The 19,267-nt window shown below is 37.5% G+C and overlaps 1 protein-coding gene across 2 annotated transcripts; it reads right to left on the bottom strand.

Moving 5' to 3' along the window:
• Positions 1 to 1,222: 1,222 nt before the first annotated feature.
• Positions 1,223 to 14,219, bottom strand: COS1 (6,7-dimethyl-8-ribityllumazine synthase / DMRL synthase / lumazine synthase / riboflavin synthase). Of its 2 annotated transcripts, none has more exons than XM_047322668.2 (8): positions 13,874 to 14,184; positions 13,646 to 13,767; positions 11,484 to 11,579; positions 10,209 to 10,304; positions 10,005 to 10,083; positions 9,529 to 9,575; positions 9,376 to 9,435; positions 1,223 to 1,475 (listed from the first exon to the last, which is right to left on the bottom strand). In XM_047322668.2, exons 1-8 carry the CDS (start codon positions 14,016 to 14,018, stop codon positions 1,437 to 1,439), a joined length of 684 nt encoding a protein of 227 aa, XP_047178624.1. In that variant the 5' UTR covers positions 14,019 to 14,184; the 3' UTR covers positions 1,223 to 1,436. The 2 variants fall into 2 exon arrangements, with proteins under 2 accessions (XP_047178624.1, XP_087960089.1); XM_088103963.1 differs by lacking the exon at positions 1,223 to 1,475 and adding an exon at positions 3,481 to 4,759 and having other exon boundaries at positions 13,874 to 14,219.
• Positions 14,220 to 19,267: the final 5,048 nt, after the last annotated feature.

Consider the following 19,267-nt stretch of genomic DNA (forward strand, 5'->3'; position numbering starts at 1 on the left):
ATTGTATTTTATTAGTCAATTATAAAGTGATCTAATTAAGTCAATTATGGCTAAGAGTTATATGTCATGAAAAGTTTATTGTATAGAGATTAATAATAATTTTAATTTGTTGAAGAGACCAAATTGAAATTATTAAAACTTAGAAAAGTAATCTATAGAGGTTACATAAAGGGGATCTTATTCCCCATGTGTGAGCCCGCTCATTATTCCTATTTCTTTCTCTCTATCCCCATCAAGAGAGAAAATCAAGAGGGAATGTAAAATGTTCTTTCGAGAAAGGATGAGAGACCAATATACATTATACATTGTTTTATTAATTTTTTTCAATGGACAATCCTTTATGTCTGTTTCTATTTTCGGTTTTATAGAGAATTGAGAACTACTGTATTTTAAAAGAGTTTATTGCTCTTAATTATTGATATGAATTAATGAGCAATAAACTCTTACAAAATAGAATAGTTTCCAATTTTCTTTAAAACAAAAAATGAAAACATACATGAAAGATTAACCATTGAAAACAATTAATAAAACAACATAGTAGATTAGTATGTGATCTTCCCTTTGTAAAACACCTTATATTCCACCTTTTTCTCTCCTAATGGAGATATAAAGAAAAGAATAAGAATAATGAATATGTTCACAAATGGAGACCATAACCCTTTCTGTAATTTTTGTTAGTTACTTCTTCTCAAATTCAATAATTTCAATTTGACTCTTTCAACAAATTAAAATTATTATGAATCTCTACACAATAAATCTTTTATAACATATATGTCCTTAACCATATTTACTTAATTAGATCACTTTATAATTAACTGATAAAATATAATAACCTAACATATTTAAGAATTTATTATATATATATATATATATATATATATATATATATATGACCCAAAATTACTAAAAGCTTCTTCACAAGTTTTATGAGTCAAAGGCTCCTTGATGATTATGTTGCTCCATGGTTAGAATCATCAAAATGTAACCAAGCACACACTCGTAGGGAAGAAAGGGAAGACATAAGCATGTTAAGGATCAGTGACATGGCTTATCAATTTGTAACAAATATATTCCGATATATTTCCATACCTTGGTACTGGTCTAATATTTTCCAGCTATAGATATAAACATTTGTCGGTAAGAGTAATACAGTAATAATTATACTATCATATCATACAGTGAAATAATTCAATGAAAACTTAATTTGTTCCAAAAAAAAAAATTTAAACATTATAATGATATTTTTATTTTATTTTATTCATTTTTCTTCCATTGCATCCTGTTACATTCCACTTGCCATTGAATATCCAAACATAATCTAAATAGTTTGAGAACATATAGAAACTACAACAAAAGCAATCCGGAGATGAAAATTTGAAAATTGGGAATTACATGCCGTTCCGACAAACGCTCTCAGAGATTGGTTATAACACAGACTACTTCAGATGGTGCTCGAACAAAGATGCCATCTCAATCTGTACACAGATAACTTAAGAACATAAAATATTTATTCAACTACAAAGAATAAGGTAAATATCCTAGTAGCTCGACTAATACCTATTGCAATCTTTCAAGAAATTTTATGAATGATTCAGGATTCAGTGCCTTGTGTATTAATTTTTTTGCTGACATGCAATTTACAAAGCAATTTTGATAACTAATTACATTGAAAATGGTCGTGTAATGTGAATTCATCTCATTTTAGAGTAAGAGTTTTAGACATGGTTGCCTACTTGGGCTTAGATTAACGTTCGACATTTACCACATTCTTAAAAAATGGAGAATTTCTTTTTGCACCCTCTACTTTTCCTCTGCACCCCTACCAATATGACAATGCCACTTTGTCATTCTGGTTTATGAAAAACTGACTTCAGAATTGTCCAATCTAAAAACTCTTCTTTTATTCAAAAAATGACTTCAAGATAATTTGGAAGATCTTTAGATTGTACAATCTGAAAGTCAAAATTGACTTTTGAATTACATAATTCAAAAGTCATTTTTTACTTCTAGACTGTGTACTCCAAAAGCATTTGACTGAGTTTGGACAATCTGAAAGTCAATTTTTGCATAAAAAAACCTTCCGAATTGCACAATCTAAAATTACACAAAAACAAATGCTTCCAAATTACACAATCCGGAAATTATTGTTGAGATCAGAATTCCATCAGAATGCAGTAGTATTTTGACATCTTCTGAGTAGAGAAAGGATGAAAGTAGAAAAGGTGCAACCATAATAAGACAAGATCAGAGGGGAAGCGGCAGAAGAGGACGGAGAAGAACCAACAGACAATGTAGAAGATGACAGAGACTAAGGGCATTATTGTCTTTTACACACCCCCATGGAGGTTTAGGAAGAACCCATGGGAGTGCAGGTAGAAATAACCTTTAAAATGTCCAATAATTGACCACTTTGGATGAAGCTCTATGCTAAACCCAGCCCTTCTCAAAGCACACTTTATTCCGATATAATGAAGAGTGTCGAAGAATCAATTCAAACCATTCTAAGCCCAACAATTAACTTAAAATAGTGAAAATTGCAAAATCCACACCTTTTTATTCTGTTCCACGTCTAAAACGAACCTAAAACATGCGAACCACAAAAATAAAGAAAGTTTTCCTACACTACTCTCAAATAAACTTGAGATTATATTGACATGTGATTTGTAATTTAGATCATACTCACATTTATGAAATGAGCTTTAATACTTTGAACAAGTTTTCATCCAATAACTATTATGTATATTACTTTTAATTCAATAAATGTTTTTCCCTTGCAAGATCCACTAGAAAAATTCATGTATTGGTTTGAGGCTCTACTTTCACCCTCTACTCAATGAACTTTCCCTTTTTCCGAATTAAGAACTAAGTGTTTCCCCTTAAATAAAAAGACAAAAACAGAATTAACTGATGCGATACAAATTGCAAACTGATCCACCAAATCATAAGTTTGTTTTATGATCAAATCAAATGTCTCTTTTGTCTCAACTAATCCAACCAAACTGTGAACACGTCTAATTATTGAATAGAAGATGTAAACTTGGAATAAACGATTCAGAGGTATCTTTCTATAACCTCTTTTAGCTGTATTACACCTCTAGTACCTCCAATGTGACTAATGTAAAACATTTTGCTAAAACTCCCTATTTCTTTGAATTGCTATTATCAAGTCCTTTTGAGTTTTCATCCACACAAAATCCCCTTTTTCTATTTAAAATCTCCACAGATTAATCTAAGACACTTTAAATCCTCTTATGATCAAAACACATCAATTGAAATATCAGAATACTTTTCCCTCGTCAAAACAAAAAACCGGTTCCTACGAAATCTTTCAAATGTTATCAAACTTTTACCAAAGCCTTTGAATGGGATGCGTTCAAATATTTTTCCATAAAAATAAGACCCAACCCAAATTATTTGAAAAGAAAATGAGCATTTAAGGGCTTATATTATAAGACTTAAGGAAGAAGGAAACCGACTATGGGGCTCGATTTTAGTAATTCTAAAAAATGATAAATTAAATTTGAGCAAACACTAATAAGAAGAAAAGTGCCTTATTCACAATAGAGGAACCAAAAGTGCAATTATGCTGAGTTTTTGATAGAAAAAGAAATTCATTAACAAAGAATTGGGGAGGTGGACTATCCATTGAGGCCCTGTGTGGGATGATCTCAGTATGTGGAGAAACAGGTGTAGAAGGATTGTGATCAAGACTTGGAATGACAGAGACAGTGGAGCTATTTGACTCAGCCATTGGAATAGGAAGGACTTGCTGGAGGATAGAAACATCCTGAACAGATGGAGAGAAGTAAGGAGTCTGTTCAAAGAATGTGACATTGGCAGACATGTAATACTTCTTAGTTTCAGGAGAGTAACACCGATATCCTTTTTGAAGTCGAGAATAGCCTAAGAAGACACATTTGAGAGCGCGAGCGGAGAGTTTGTCTAGACCTGGAGACATGTCATGAACAAAACATACACAGCCAAACACTCGGGGAGATGTATGAAAGAGAGGATCATTAGGAAACAAAATGGAGAAAGGGACTTTATTATCAAGAGAGGAGGAGGGCATCCTATTAATAAGATAACATGAAGTTAAGATGGCATCCCCCCAGTGATGGACAGGAATATGGGCACCAAGCAAAAGGGTACGAGCAGTTTCAACCAAGTGTCTATTTTTTCGTTCTGCTATACCATTTTGTTGTGGTGTATGAGGACAAGTAGACTGATGTAAGATACCATGGGAACTCAAGATGGCAGAAAAGGAGGATGAGAAATACTCTTTTGCATTATCAGTTCTTAATATTTTGATTACTTGACCAAATTGATTCTTGATTTCATTCAAAAAGGATGTAAAGATAACTAACAATTCAGAACGATTTTTCATAAGATAAACCCAAGTACATCTTGAATATTCATCAATAAAGGTAACAAAATATCTAAAACCAAAGGAGGAGATACGACTAGGTCCCCATATATCAGAATGGATGATGGAAAAACTAGAATTACATATTGATTGAGACCTTTTAGGAAAGGAAGATCTAACATGTTTTCCTAATTGACATGACTCACATTCTAAAGTTTGGAGACCACTAAGTTCAGGACACATCTTTTTTAATTTGGACAAATGAGGATGGCCAAGTCGATCATGTAGCACTTTAGGATTAGGAGCAGCAACACAAGACACCCTTGGACGAGATCCAAAACGGTATAATCCGCCAGCTTCATATCCTTCTCCAATCTGTCTCCCCGAACCACGCTCCTGTATAACAAAAGATTTATGATCAAAGGTTATTGAACAATTTAACATTTTAGTCAACTGGCTTAAGGAAATTAAATTAAAAGGACAATTAGGGACAAAAAGGACTGAGTTGAGATTGAGGGAGGGAGACAAAGAAACATGACCGACTCCTTTGGAAGAAGTTTTAGATCCATTTGCAAGGGTTATGAAATGAGGTTTTTCTCGAAAGGAAATAGATGAGAACAAAGAGGTATTACCAGAAATGTGATCAGAAGCACCTGAGTCAATTACCCATGAATTTTGACATTCCATAGATTGAGAAACGCAGGCTGTTGATGTATTGGGAGATTGAGATGGTTGTGCCAAGCTGTTAGACTTTAACCTTAAATACTCTTGATATTCATCCTCAGAAAACATAGAAGTGGAGGTTTCAGTTTTCGAAGTGGAAGTTTCAGTCTTCGAAATATTGGCGGTTTTGGAAGGGAAACCATGTAAGGAGTAGCAATTCTCTTGAGTATGACCCATCCTTTTACAATATGTGCATTGAGTACGTCCCCGACCTCCTCGTCCTCCTCCTCTAGTGCCACGTCCTCCTCTTCCTCGTGTGGCAACCATGACAGATGGTTCCACTAGTTCATGCGTTTCTTGAGTTTGAGATACCGGGACACGCAGAAGGCGAGTGGTCAATGTTTCCATAGAGGGAACCTCATGACTAGTTAGAAGTTGATCTCTGAGATGATCAAAATCGGGATGTAGGGCACGAAGGATCAACACCATGTAAAATTTGTCTAGTTTCTTTTTGATATCCTCTAATGGATCTACTTCCAAAAACATCCTAAGTTCTTCGACAGCAGATTGGGCTTCAGCCATGAAGGACACCATATCATGGTCTGCCATTTTAAGAGATGCAAGCTTGTTCGTAGTGTCATAGAGACGTTGAATATCGTTGGCATAAATGCTTTGGGCTTTCTTCCAAAAGGAGTGACAAGTTTTGAAAGCCCTCAAAGATACAAGAAGTTTGGGTTCCACTGATTGCCATAACAGGGTACACAACTGGAAATCTGCTTGTTTCCACTGATCAGCTTTTTCAGTAGGCACATGGCTTCCATCTCGCTCAAGGTGGTCATAATGCCCTTGGCCAAGGAACCACATTTCAACAGCAGCAGACCATGATAGATAATTTTTTCCATTTAGCTTCTCGGAGGTAATTGATGGACTTCCAAAGAAGGAAAGAGTACTGCCAGACGCCATCTCTGAAGAAGACAAATAGTACTAGCGAGGAACAAAAAAACCCTAAGGGTTTAGACGAAGGAAACTGTGACAGTGATGGACGACGGTGGCCGGCAACGGCGGGCGGTGAACGGCGGCCGGCGACGGACGACGGTGGCCGGCGGCGACGGTGGCCGGACGGTGGCCGGCGGCGGCGACGGTGACCGGCGGTTGACGGTGGCCGGACGGTGGCCGCCGGCGGCGACGGTGACCGGCGGTTGACGGTGGCCGGCGGCGGGCAGCGGCGGGCAGCGGCGGGCGACGAAGAACTATGGCGCCGGACAGATATATATTACGAGACAGAAACCAGAGCGGGATCGACCCGCTCTGATACCAACTTAAGATTGAAAAGAAATAATTCTTGAGGGCTTGATTGATCCCTCTCACAATCTTCTATTTATAAGAATAAATTGATACACAAATACATGATAAATAGGGTAACCCTAGACACAATATAATCATGATAAATAGGGTAATCCTAGACACAATATAATCATGATAAATAGGGTAACCCTTGACACACTATAATGATGATAAAATAGGATAAATATCCTAACAATTAACAAAGAAGAGATACATACACAGAGATGTAATAAAATCAATCATGAGCCTTTGCCTAACATCTTATGTTCTTCGGGGTAGTTAGCTTGTGTTAGGTTTCTATGTTTGAAAGCTAACCAAACACACTCTCACCCAACAGAATACAAAGATGAATGAAAGAAATTCTCTTATTTCAGAACGAATAGGCACTGTACAAAGAATGGGTTGGGAGCATAACCTCCCTCTACAGGCTAGAATCCTATCTTTACAACAAAATATACTTGATATCGCATACAGAGTTACAGGAGCTCTATTTAAAGCAGCTCTGACACGCTCCCCTATTCAACAGAAACCTCTACCCCTTAACTGCTCGGCCTGTTATCGCAACCGCTCGGTCTCTCCTATTGGTATCGTTCGATTGTCCCCGCTACCGTTCAGCTTCTATTCTAAACCTATCATCCTATATCCTAACATTACACCTCGGCCGAAACAACCTTGTCCTCAAGGTTGAAACAGGTAAGCTTGCTCAGGAGGCTTAGGTAGTGGCAAATCCTCTTCTTCATCGTCTTCTTCATCCTCTGCTAAGAGTACCACCAACAGGCTCCTTTCTGGACAATGGTGACCGAGCGCGAATGGTCCTCCACATCGAAAACATCGCCCCTCTTCTTTTCTCTTCAGGAACTCAGGATAGGGCAGGTTCCTCACCGTTCGGCTTCTGTTGTAGCTCCCGCCCATACCATTCGGTCCCCTGTTACCGTTCGGTCTAGTGTTGGCACTCGTTCGACTTCTTCTCTTCTCACCGATCCTACGCTTTTTGCCCCGCTCGGTCGACTCGGATTAGGGCGACTGATCTCATTTCTTGTTACTGCCCCGATCGCTCGTTCCCAAGATTGAGAATTCTTGGTCGCATTCCAACTCCCCCTCTCGCTCCACGCATTGCGTCCTCCACGTCGCACGTGATTCTCATTTCGTTTGTCAGCTCTTGCGGATCGTGAATTAGAACCTGCCCCTTAATGTCCTCGAGCAGTCCGGCGAGGAAATATCCCAGCACCTGCTCCTCCGATACGCCACGGGCTTGCTCCACCAATATCTCAAACTGTTGGACATAATCTTCCACGGTGTCCTCCTGTCGCAGCGTCGCCAGTCGTTCAAACACCGTCCTCCGAAACCCACCTCCAAACCGGCCAATCATGGCTACTTTAAGGCCCTCCCAAGAACGATTCTTGGCCTTATCTTTCCAAAACTTGAACCAGTACCCAGTGCTGCCTTCCATGCTTGTGTATGCGAGTTCCACCTTTTCTTCCTCCGCCACTTTCTGAATATCGAAAAATCGTTCCGCCCGATTGATCCAATTGAGTGGTTTCATCCCTTTGAACGTGGGTAAGTCCACCCTTTCCTCCAATTACTCTGTACCTCCTGGTGATCGCCGCCGTGATCGTGGGTTCGGGTCCCACCATGATCGCCACCCACTCTCCCTCCAATATCTTCCTCGCACTCGCTGGTTCCCGTTTACGGAAGCCTGTCTTCCCCCTGATTGTCCTTCGTTATTGTGAGCCCGCGCCCCCATCATCCTCATTAGTTCTTACAAGTCTCGGCGCACTGCAGCAGATTCCGCATTCATCCCTTCCATCGTAATCTCCAGAGCCTCCAATTGTCCCTTTGTGCTTCCCTCCATCTTCGCTTCGCACCCAATTTTGATCCGGCAGTTTCTTGATAACGTCTTGATCCCTTCTTGATCCTCCGGCACTCTTCTCCTATTTTCACGGCAGTTTCTTGAAATTGCAGGTCGAACCAAATTGTTAGGTTTCTATGTCTGAAACCTAGCCAAACACACTCTCACCCAACAGAATACAAAGATGAATGAAAGAAATTCTCTTATTTCAGAACGAATAGGCATTGTACAAAGAATGGATTGGAAGCATAACCTCCTTGGTTGGGAGCATAACCTCCCTCTACAGGCTAGAATCCTGTCTTTACAACAAAATATACTTGATATCCCATACAGAGTTACAGGAGCTCTATTTAAAGTAGCTCTGACACGCTCCCCTATTCAACAGAAACCTCTACCCTTTAACCGCTCAGCCTGTTATCGCTACCGCTCGGTCTCTCCTATTGATACCGTTCGGTTGTCCCCGCTACCGTTCGGCTTCTATCCTAAACCTATCATCCTATCATCCTATATCCGGCAGGTCAAACCAAATTGTTAGGTTTCTATGTCTGAAACCTAACCAAACACACTCTCACCCAACAGAATACAAAGATGAATGAAAGAAATTCTCTTATTTCAGAACGAATAGGCATTGTACAAAGAATGGGTTGGGAGCATAACCTCGCTGGTTGGGAGCATAACCTCCCTCTACAGGCTAGAATCCTGTCTTTACACCAAAATATACTTGATATCCCATACAGAGTTACAGGAGCTCTATTTAAAGCAGCTCTGACACGCTCCCCTATTCAACAGAAACCTCTACCCCTCAACCGCTCGGCCTGTTATCGCTACCTCTCGGTCTCTCCTATTGATACCGTTCGGTTGTCCCAGCTACCGTTCAGCTTCTATCCTAAACCTATCATCCTATATCCTAACAGCTTGAGTTATGACCTGCTATAAAAATGAGTTTTATGTTCGAAGTACTAAACTCAGATTATTTATTAACCATCACCTAACAATTTGACCTTTTCCCGTAATCAGTTCATGACATATACAAAGACAGGAGGACAAGATACATGAAAACTACAATAGACAATGAGTATAAATCTCTAGACAGCTTCATGTAAATTTTCAAATGAATATTGCATAATTACTTCATAATATCAAGTTATCAACTTACTGCAGTCAATGCAGCCTCGGCACCCTTATTTCCAGATTTGCCACCAGCACGATTTAGAGCCTGCACTTAGCCAAGAAGAACAAATAGAAATCAAAGTAATCATTTGTCTCATCTGCAAGAACATATTTCATAACTTTCACAGCAAATACTTACCTGATCCATGTTATCACATGTTAGGACACCAAATATGCACGGAACACCTGCAAAAGCATCTCAAAATGCTTTAATTTTCCCTGTTGATTAATTAATGAAGAAAAAAAATACTAACAAAGTGACAATAGTAATAAATGTCCCATTCATAGACCAAAAGAAAAAAATAGGCGTTAGCTTAACTGATAAGCTTAGAGGAAACATAAAGCTTCAGTAATCTATTCAGTGAAGACCAATGTCAAAGTTAACTTACACAGGAATTGTATTACGGACTTAAAAAGAAAAAAATAATCAACCATTTAAAAAATAATTCTCAAATTTCAAGTATCTTCTCAACCTTGATTCTAGATTCTACAAAAACAAGTTGTGATACAAATGTTGCATGAATGTTTCATTTTCAACAAAACAGATAGCAATTGAATACTCAAATATGATCTGTTCCAATCTAGAGATTACAATTAACTTTAACAGAATACTACCTGAGTTTAGACTGGCTGAAAGCACTCCAGATGCTGCTGAATTAGCAACTGCATCATAGTGGGTGGTGTCTCCCCGTATCTGTTAACAAGAAGTTTGGTCACAGTAGAAACTCAAATTTAGTAGACATAAATAAAGATAATGGATACCCATTGATCATAAAAATGTTATAAAAGATTTCAAATATACATCAAGATTTATCATACCACAGCTCCTATGCATAAGATTGCATGATATTTGCCTGATTTTCCTAGTCTTGCAGCAACTACACCAATTTCAAAACTACCAGGTACCCACACAACCTAAGGGAGAATAGAAAGTAACAAATTTCTGTCAGTATTCAAATCCAGCAGAAGGCGATGCGAAAATTATGAACAAAGCATGTACAAATCCTGCAGTATTCAAATACAGCAATTGCACTATTTTTGTCCAAAATCATGACCAAGGGTGAAAAAATTATACAGCTAACACTCCAAGCTAAAACTAAACGAAATAAATGCAAAAGTTTGCAATAAGATACAGAAGTAAATATTTTATAATCTCCAATGCATGATTAGAGAAAAATATGAGAGCGACAAAAAAGAAAAGATCGGCCTCTAGTTTTAGCCAAGGAAGCATGGGCCCTTCAAAAGTAGTTGTGACATGTTCTACCTGGGTCAAACACATCTCTAGTCAGACATTTCAAATTCTACTTGCTGCAGTTTACAATTTTTATTTTACATTTATTTCTTAAACTCTTACAAATACAGCAATTGCACTATTTTTGTCTGAAATCATGACCAAGTGTGAAAAAATTATACAGCTAACACTCCAAGCTAAAACTAAACGAAATAAATGCAAAAGTTTGCAATAAGATACAGAAGTAAATATTTTATAATCTCCAATGCATGATTAGAGAAAAATATGAGAGCGACAAAAAAGAAAAGATCGGCCTCTTGTTTTAGCCAAGGAAGCATGGGCCCTTCAAAAGTAGTTGTGACATGTTCTACCTGGGTCAAACACATCTCTAGTCAGACATTTCAAATTCTACTTGCTGCAGTTTACAATTTTTATTTTACATTTATTTCTTAAACTCTTACAAGCCAAAAATTAAAAAAAATGGATAAATAGTTGCATTTATTGTATCTACTATGACTTGGTTCATTGTTATAACATTGATTCTATTTCATTTAAATTTTTTGTTTTATTTTAATTCTATATTTTGAATTATAGCCATATCATGTCCAAGAACTTTTTAAATTTTCCATATTATATCCATGTTCTATGCCATATGTGCTTTCAAGGTTTTAGCCTATGACGGGTGCATAAATTTGCTTTACTTCATATTCAGTAAAACTCAATAATTTACATAACAGAATAAGTGAGAAAACAAAAATAAATTTCAAAAAGTATGCTAAGTGGAGACTTAACCAAATTACAATTGAAACAGTGTATATCACAAATAATCAATATTCCAAGAATTTACAAGACAGCTCACTTACATCAATGTCCTCATCTTGAACTGAATAATTCTTAAAAGTACCCAAAGCTCCCTCCAAGAGCTGCTTAGTAATGATTTCATTAAATCGTGCAACAACCTAAAAGCAAAAATGGAAATGAGAAACGAAACGTAAGAGAACTAGAAAAACTTACAAGTACAATCCAGTTTGAAGTAGAAAATAAATGCAAAATCTTGAAACAGAATATCATAACTTCTGCGTGATTCACTACCACGTTTCTCTAATTCATATTCCTCTATCAACACCATTCCATTTTCATTTTCCACTCTCTCCAAAAGACTTCCACCTCTTAAAATTTTCATTATTGTCAAAGCCTTAATCAATCACCAAAAAGCTTTAAAATTGGAATTCACCCTTGCTGTGTTTCATCATTTTATCATCTTCATCTGTTGAAAAGTGTTTGGGCACTATGTTGGAGTTCCTCATGCATACTCCAAAAAGTGAACTTTATTCTTGCAATCCAACTTCGGAAGTTCAGGATTCCTTCTAAGGGGAAGTCTTTCATTTGGCCTATTGTGTTTAATAGGAGTAATAAAAATAATTCGTTACACATCTGGCCACACAAAGATGTTTGTTTTGTGCCGTTAACAAACATCTAGGTACAAATTTTTTAGTATTCTGTGGGGGAATTAGAGTTTTTCTTGTTCAAAGATTTGGACAAATTACTAGTCAACCATTTTCGGTCTAGGAGAAGTATAAAAACATCCTTTGATGGTGTATACTCCTATGGAGTAATTTGGTGGTATCAATTTGTGATCCTTGTCTGCAATGGCTTTAGAGGGAACTGTGTGTCAAATACATAGAGAACAGTGTGCTCATCAGATTCTCCTGCAATGTTTTCTCTCTCATATTTTCGGTGCCTTCTTTAGGATAATATCTTATTCTCTACCCCTTTACTTACTTCCTCTTCAGTCTTCTCTACTGACCAGTTAAAGGATTGTCAAAATTTAGTATATAATATAAACAGTGTGGGTACTGTTGGCAAGCTTCTGTGTACAGCATATATCAAATGCTAAGAGTAAACAATTAATCAGTACCCGAATTGGTGACAAGTAAGCTCTCTGATAAGCATCCAACATGAATGATCCATACTTCCATCTATTTATGGCTGTCTGCGTGGCTTATGCAAACGATCTCTTTGAACATCCACTCATTCCTTTCCTGAATGTACACATCTGCAAATAGCTTGACGAGCATTGGTTTTCATCTGCTAAAATCATTATATCCAATTGAGATCTATCTATCTTTTTGTCATGTACATCAATAGAGTACGTAAGCTCCAACCAGATGAGTATTATGCCATGCTAGCAGTCAATCCAATTACCTGACTTAGCATCCCAACTTCTTAATGCCTTAATTAGATTATGCCACTCCAAGTGTCTATTAAACTGTTCTCGTTAGCCTAATACCACAAATTTTGCAATTATGAGGGAAATCATCCATTAATGCCAATGCCCTTCTCTTCCTCTCAATTACTATCTTGTTTTATTTAGCTTTTCTACCAGACCCGATTTCTGGAAGACGTCATAAATAATTCAGCCAATGAAAACCTAAATGATTCTTTAAACCACCCATCCCTAAGGTTTCAATCACCTTAGTCCTTATCCCCACATGCCTCCAGTGAAACTCCACTCTGCCAATTCTTATACTATGGACCCCAAATATAAAAGACCCACTAAGTTCTCTAACCTTCTTGCGTCCAACAACAGGTGTTGAATGTAAAGGGTTTTCTGTTAAAAAACTAAAAGCAGCAAGCCCTAACTCCAAGAATAATATTTCATTCATATTGACACTCTTTTCCCCCTTCTAACACAATATGTACGGCAGACACACTGCCCAACTGGAAAACAACGCAGGACAATAATGTAAGACCAACAAAACTCATGGCCTAAGACAAAAAGCCAGAATCAGTTTGACATTTCTTTTCAGATAAACTTCGGCGTACGTACTTGTACCATAAGAAAAACATGAGATAAAATTTTCAATAAATTAAAAATTGTACAAGTTAATTTATAAAAGTTCATTCATGTCAGCTTTTTCAAAAGGTTATTGTTATAAACCTAACTTCAAAACTTTTTTCCCACAAATATTTGGGAAAAAACTAACAAAATAACCTAATAATTTTGGTATACATGGATACATACCACAGCAAAACGAAGTCCTTGGGTTCTGGTAACAGAACCTGTCAGATTCCGCACAGCATTTGTCTGTGTCAAAGAAGATCCACCCTTCCTCTGAACAGCAAAGCTCGGCTTAATTTCTGAAGCTGAAGAAAGAAATCAGAGAATTAAACAAAACCAGGAAAATCAGATTCTTCGTTGACCACGAATATGAGCAGTAACCAAAATGGTAGAAAGGATTAGGAATGTAACCACGCAGAGAGAGCGAAAAGGAGAGAGGGCTTAGGGTTTTAGGAGAATTATGAAAATGTAAAATGCTGGTTGTAGCAAAGGAACCATCTTGGCCACGCACAAATCCAATGGGGAGGATACAATCGGTAGAAACAAATGAGGCCATTGTTTTGCTCTGAAGATGAGAGCTTCTGCCGATGGCGGGCGGTGACGGCGGCGCAGAGGAAGATGCAAAACAAGTGTGAACTAAGCTACTCGATTTTGCTGATGGCGGATTTTGATTTTACAATGAAGATTTATTGAAACCATTAAAATGCTAAGATTCTTACATCTACATTATAAAATCATAAGCTGTATTATACCACTTCCTAAGTGCCTTTTCTTTGGTCGTGATTTTCTAATGAAACAATTTTAACCTTTCTTACGTTAAAATAATTTTATCATATAAAAAAATAAAAGATAACCTAACCCTCTAATTCTCAATTTATTTTGAAAATTTATTTATATATATATTTTTTAAATTAAATTACATTATTTTTAAAAAAAATCATGGACTCATAAATCTTGTGCATTTGGATGTCTAACCAAATTGTATATATTCGAATTTTTAAAAAAAATAATAACAATTTTGTTGAATGTACTGTATTGTATGATAGTCAAGTCACATACCAAAAGATCAATCGTTACTCAGACATCTCTATGAACAACTCTTACAATCGTGTGGCCAACAAATGTGACTCAATGATCAATCTTCAAGGAGATTAACCTTAATGTTGAGTGACTTAAGATAAAGTATGATTACCACTTGTTCGATTGTAATTAGGTTGTTGTCAATCAAAGACTTACTACGAAATTTATAAATACAGGTTTGAGAAAAGGAGATAGATTATTACATTTACCAAGCATTTAATATCTAAAGTGTCAAATTCGAACTCGCTTTGGCAATAGAACATATTTTGTAGGTGCCCTTTGAGTAGTATTGGAAAAAGGACCACGACAGACAAGGAGTGAAGAACAATAGTGAGACCCTTTGGACTATTGTATATACCTTGCTAAACGTGCTCTTGTTATACATTGCTAAACAATGTTAAACAAGCTCTCATAATATCTTGCAAAATGATGTTTTTGGTAAACATGCTAAAAGATATAAACAACGCTCCAAAAAATAAATGTGTTGAACAACACCTTGCTAAACGCACTCTTATATTGAACAAAGATCTCTAAACGAATCGTTGTTAGTAAATGTCTTGTATAGGCTAAACAATACCTTGTTACAAAATGATATCTTTATCTAACGATGAAACCTTTATGAACTACTTGGTATCTTTTCAAAACGCTTAAACGATAAAATCTTATTTAAACTTGAAAAACACAGTTGTTATGAGCACGCATCAAAGAGCATTACATGCACAACGTCTCAAAACAACAAAAGTGATAAGAAAAATGACATATTTGTATGCATGCATATCTATTGTACTCTTTGCAATTGTCTATGTCAAGTATCCACCTGTTATATCATATACAAGTTAGAAGTGGACATTAGAGACAAAGAAAACATTCATCGAATGTTCTTACCATAAAAAGTCGCGCTGAAAAGTTCGTACAACCTATTTTTGATAAAGTACTGAAAAAACATGTATGTTGTGACAAGTTGACTTCAACCTACAACTGCTACCTACAAAAGGGCTATGGAAATCCGAAGATAAAAAACAAGCACTATCTAACAGATATTTTCTCATGAAGCTTACAAATTGAAGATCCTTGAAGAGAATATCAACAGAATAGACGCGTGAACAACGAAAATAATATTTGAAAAGCAAAGCACATACCAGTGAAAGAACATATTGTCAAGCTTCATAGAGTTATAAGGTTACATTAGTAAGTAGAGAGAAAATCCTACAAAGTCTATTAAATTGAATTGTATTATAAACACATCCTCTCTATGAGAGTAATTGTCTAAGACTTATAAGCAATTTGATTGATTGCACATTCTAAAGAGAATTCAAACACTTATTAATTAACTCAGTTATGTTAAACGCTAGTTAGGAAGCGTATCAGGTTGATACAAGGATTGTTTAGTGAAAATCAGGTTTGGGTGAAGCTCAACTAGACAGCGTATCAGGAAGATATCAGGATTGTCTAGGGATACCAGGAGTGGTAAAGAATATTATGCAACCAGGAGTGGGTGATATTTGGTTCTAATTAGTGTAACGTGGATTATTGGGATTGACTAGGTGTAACCAATAGTGGTGTTAATAATCAGTTGTAATATTGTTGAAAGATTATAGTGGAACCCTCTAAGAGGTCTTAGAGAACAACTGGACGTAGCTATGTTGAGTGAACCAGTATAAAATATTTGTGTGCTTATTGCTTCATCCTTGCAAAACATTTTACTTACAAACTATGCAGTTGCTTATTAACATAATTGTTTATAAAGCTCTTGTCACTAAACATTATTTTTCTTAGCAGTTATCTTTCTTAAAACACTATAGTAGCTTTGCAGAACGCCCTAGAAATACCTTACCCTTAAACATGTTACATTTAAAACAATGTCTTATAAATCGAGCGTCTAACAACTTGTGTAAACTATTTAACTCTCACCAAAAGTTATTGAACGTACGTTTGTGAAAATGTTTTCCACAACACTATTCAACTCCCCCCTTCTAGTGTTTTTCAGTTATTTCAAGCGTCACATGAAAGCTCTAAAGACGGTCCACCTTGTGCATAAGAATCTCGAGTCTATGTCGGCCATCACGTTCAACGATGAGGATTTTGAAGTGCTTAATCCCAAAAAGGACAATCCCATGGTCATAACGGGTGAGATCGCTTGGTACAGGGTTAGCAAGATGTTGATTAACTAAGGGAGTTCGGTCAACATCTTGTATTGGAAGACTTTCCTAAAGATCGATTTGTCTAAGACCTCATTGTTCCACACAATGAGCAAATTGTAGGCTTCATAGGGGAGCGAGGTTACGTGGACCTCTGTACGAGATTGGGGGCTGACCAAGACAAAAAAGAGATGAGAGTAAGGTACCTTCTTGTGGAGGCTAACACCTCTTACAACGTGTTGGTCGAGTGACCATGTCTCAACGCGTTCGGCGCAATAGACTTCACACCCTACCTCGCCATGAAGTTTCCATATGATCGGGAAAAAATATGCACCGTCCATGCAAAGCAAAAGATCGCACGGGAATGCTACATTGTAGGGTTAAAGGTGACCCTACGTACCTTCACGCAAGGGCAAACGATTTGAAGTGGCCATGGCTGACCTGGATCCCAGGACTAACACTAAAGACCGAAAGGAACCGCAAGGCGAGATTAAACAGCCTTGGGAAAATATGAAAGGCAAGTTACAAACATGGTAAGTGGCTTGGAAGGAAAGCATGAGCGAGTGTTGGCGAATGTGTTAAAGGCCAATAATGACCTGTTCTTTTGGATGACAACTAACATGTCGGGCATGCACCCAGTGGTGATGTCCCATAAGTTATCCTTGTCAAAGGAAGCCCGCCTAAGGGCGCAAAAGAAACTTCGTCTAGGTGAGAAGAAAAAAAGGGTCGCCCGAAGTGAAGAAGTTGCAGGAAATTGACTTCATTCGGGAGCTCACACACACCACATGGTTAACTAATATAGTTTTGGTGAAGAAGGCGAATAGTTAGTGGAGTATGTGAATAGAGTTCAATGACCTCAGCAAGGCCTTATCGAAGGATGTTTATCCTCTCCTCATATTGATGGTCTAGTGGATGGTGCGTCAGGTCACCAGATATTAAGCTTCTTGGATGCATACCCGAGGTATAACCAAATCTCCATGTATCATCTAAACCAAGACAAGACGACCTTCATCACCAATCGAGCAAACTTCTGCTATAAAGTCATGTCGTTCGACCTAAAAACTATTGGGGTCACATATCAACGTTTGATGTACAAAATCTTTCACCATCAGATTGATAGGTGCATGGACGTTTATGTCGACGACATTGGTGGCGAGGTCTCAGTCGGTCAAGGAGTACATAAAAAACGTGGAGGAAGTCTTTGATCGGATTAGGTATGCGACTGAGTCCCTCTATGCATGTTTGGCATTAGAGTAAGGAAGTTTCTAGGTTTCATGCTCACCACACGAGGCACTGAGACAAAGCTGAACAAATGCTCAACCATCCTAGAGATGAGGAGCCTACAAAATCTTAAAGAGATGCAACAATAAAGATAAAACCCTCTCCCATTTCATCCCAAGCTAGTCAAGGAGATAAAACTTGTCCTAAAGACTGTGAAGAAGAGCTCTTCCATCAAATGAGACGAGTATTTTGAGTTTGTGTTCATGGAAATAAAGACTTCACTAGCCAGCCAGCCCGTTATGACTCGGTTAGTCGCAGGGAGTGGATTACAACTCTACTTAGCTGTCTTAGATGAAGCAATCTATCGCCACTGCTGATTCCTCATCGCCAAGTGGCACAACCTGATTTCTATGTAGAACGACCACCTCGTCATCTGAATGTGCATCTCGTTCGTTTGATCCTGAATGGAGGACGAAACTGATATTGACATCAACGATGAAGAAGAAGTGTTGTCCGTGTACCCTCGATCGTCGTTTGCTTCGAACTCTTCAGACGAAGACACATAAACAATTGACATTATTACCTGAAAGTAAATAAAGGATGGACTCTCAGTTATGAAAGGAAAATTGAAAGTGATGGTGAAAATGAAACCGAGGCCCACCACTATTTATAGCCAAGTGGAACATCCTAACGGGCCATCTTCAACCGTTGGATCAAGGAAGATCTAACAATTCGCAACATCCAAATTTTCATCTCTCCAATGGTGTGAGGTTCAAAGTGTCATGCATTTTTCCCCCAATGGTTATATCTTTCCTTCAACAGCTACATGTTCAAAAAGCTGAAAGAGTCTTAACCAACCGGTCTAGGAGATAGTCGAATGAGTAGAATCGATCCCGTTAGAAACCCCTTCGACTATCATAGTAGACTCAGGCTTGGGAGACCTTGTATTGTATGACCATCCAATCAAGTCATAGACCAAACCATCAACCATTACTCATATATCTCCATGGACGACCCTTGCGACCGTTTGGCCAGGAGTTGGGACTGAACGATCAACCTCCAAGAAGATTAGTCTTAATGCTGAGTGACTTAAGATAAAGTGTGATTACACCCGTTGGACTGTAATTAGGTCGTTGCTAATTAAAGACTCACAACAAAATCTACAAATATAGGTTTGAGAATAAGAGGTAGTAGCATTTATTACGCATTTAATATCTGAACTATCAAACTCAAACTGACAAACTCGAATTGACATTAACATCAAAACATCTTCTAAAAGTGTCTTTCCAACAATATTGGACGAACACCACAATAGACAAAGAATGAAGAATAACAATGAAATCCTTTGGACTATTATATATACTTG

The sequence above is a fragment of the Vigna umbellata genome, chromosome 1, assembly GCF_029865625.1.
Source record: "Vigna umbellata cultivar VRB3 chromosome 1, Vumbellata_1.0, whole genome shotgun sequence".
Taxonomy (NCBI): Eukaryota; Viridiplantae; Streptophyta; class Magnoliopsida; order Fabales; family Fabaceae; genus Vigna; species Vigna umbellata.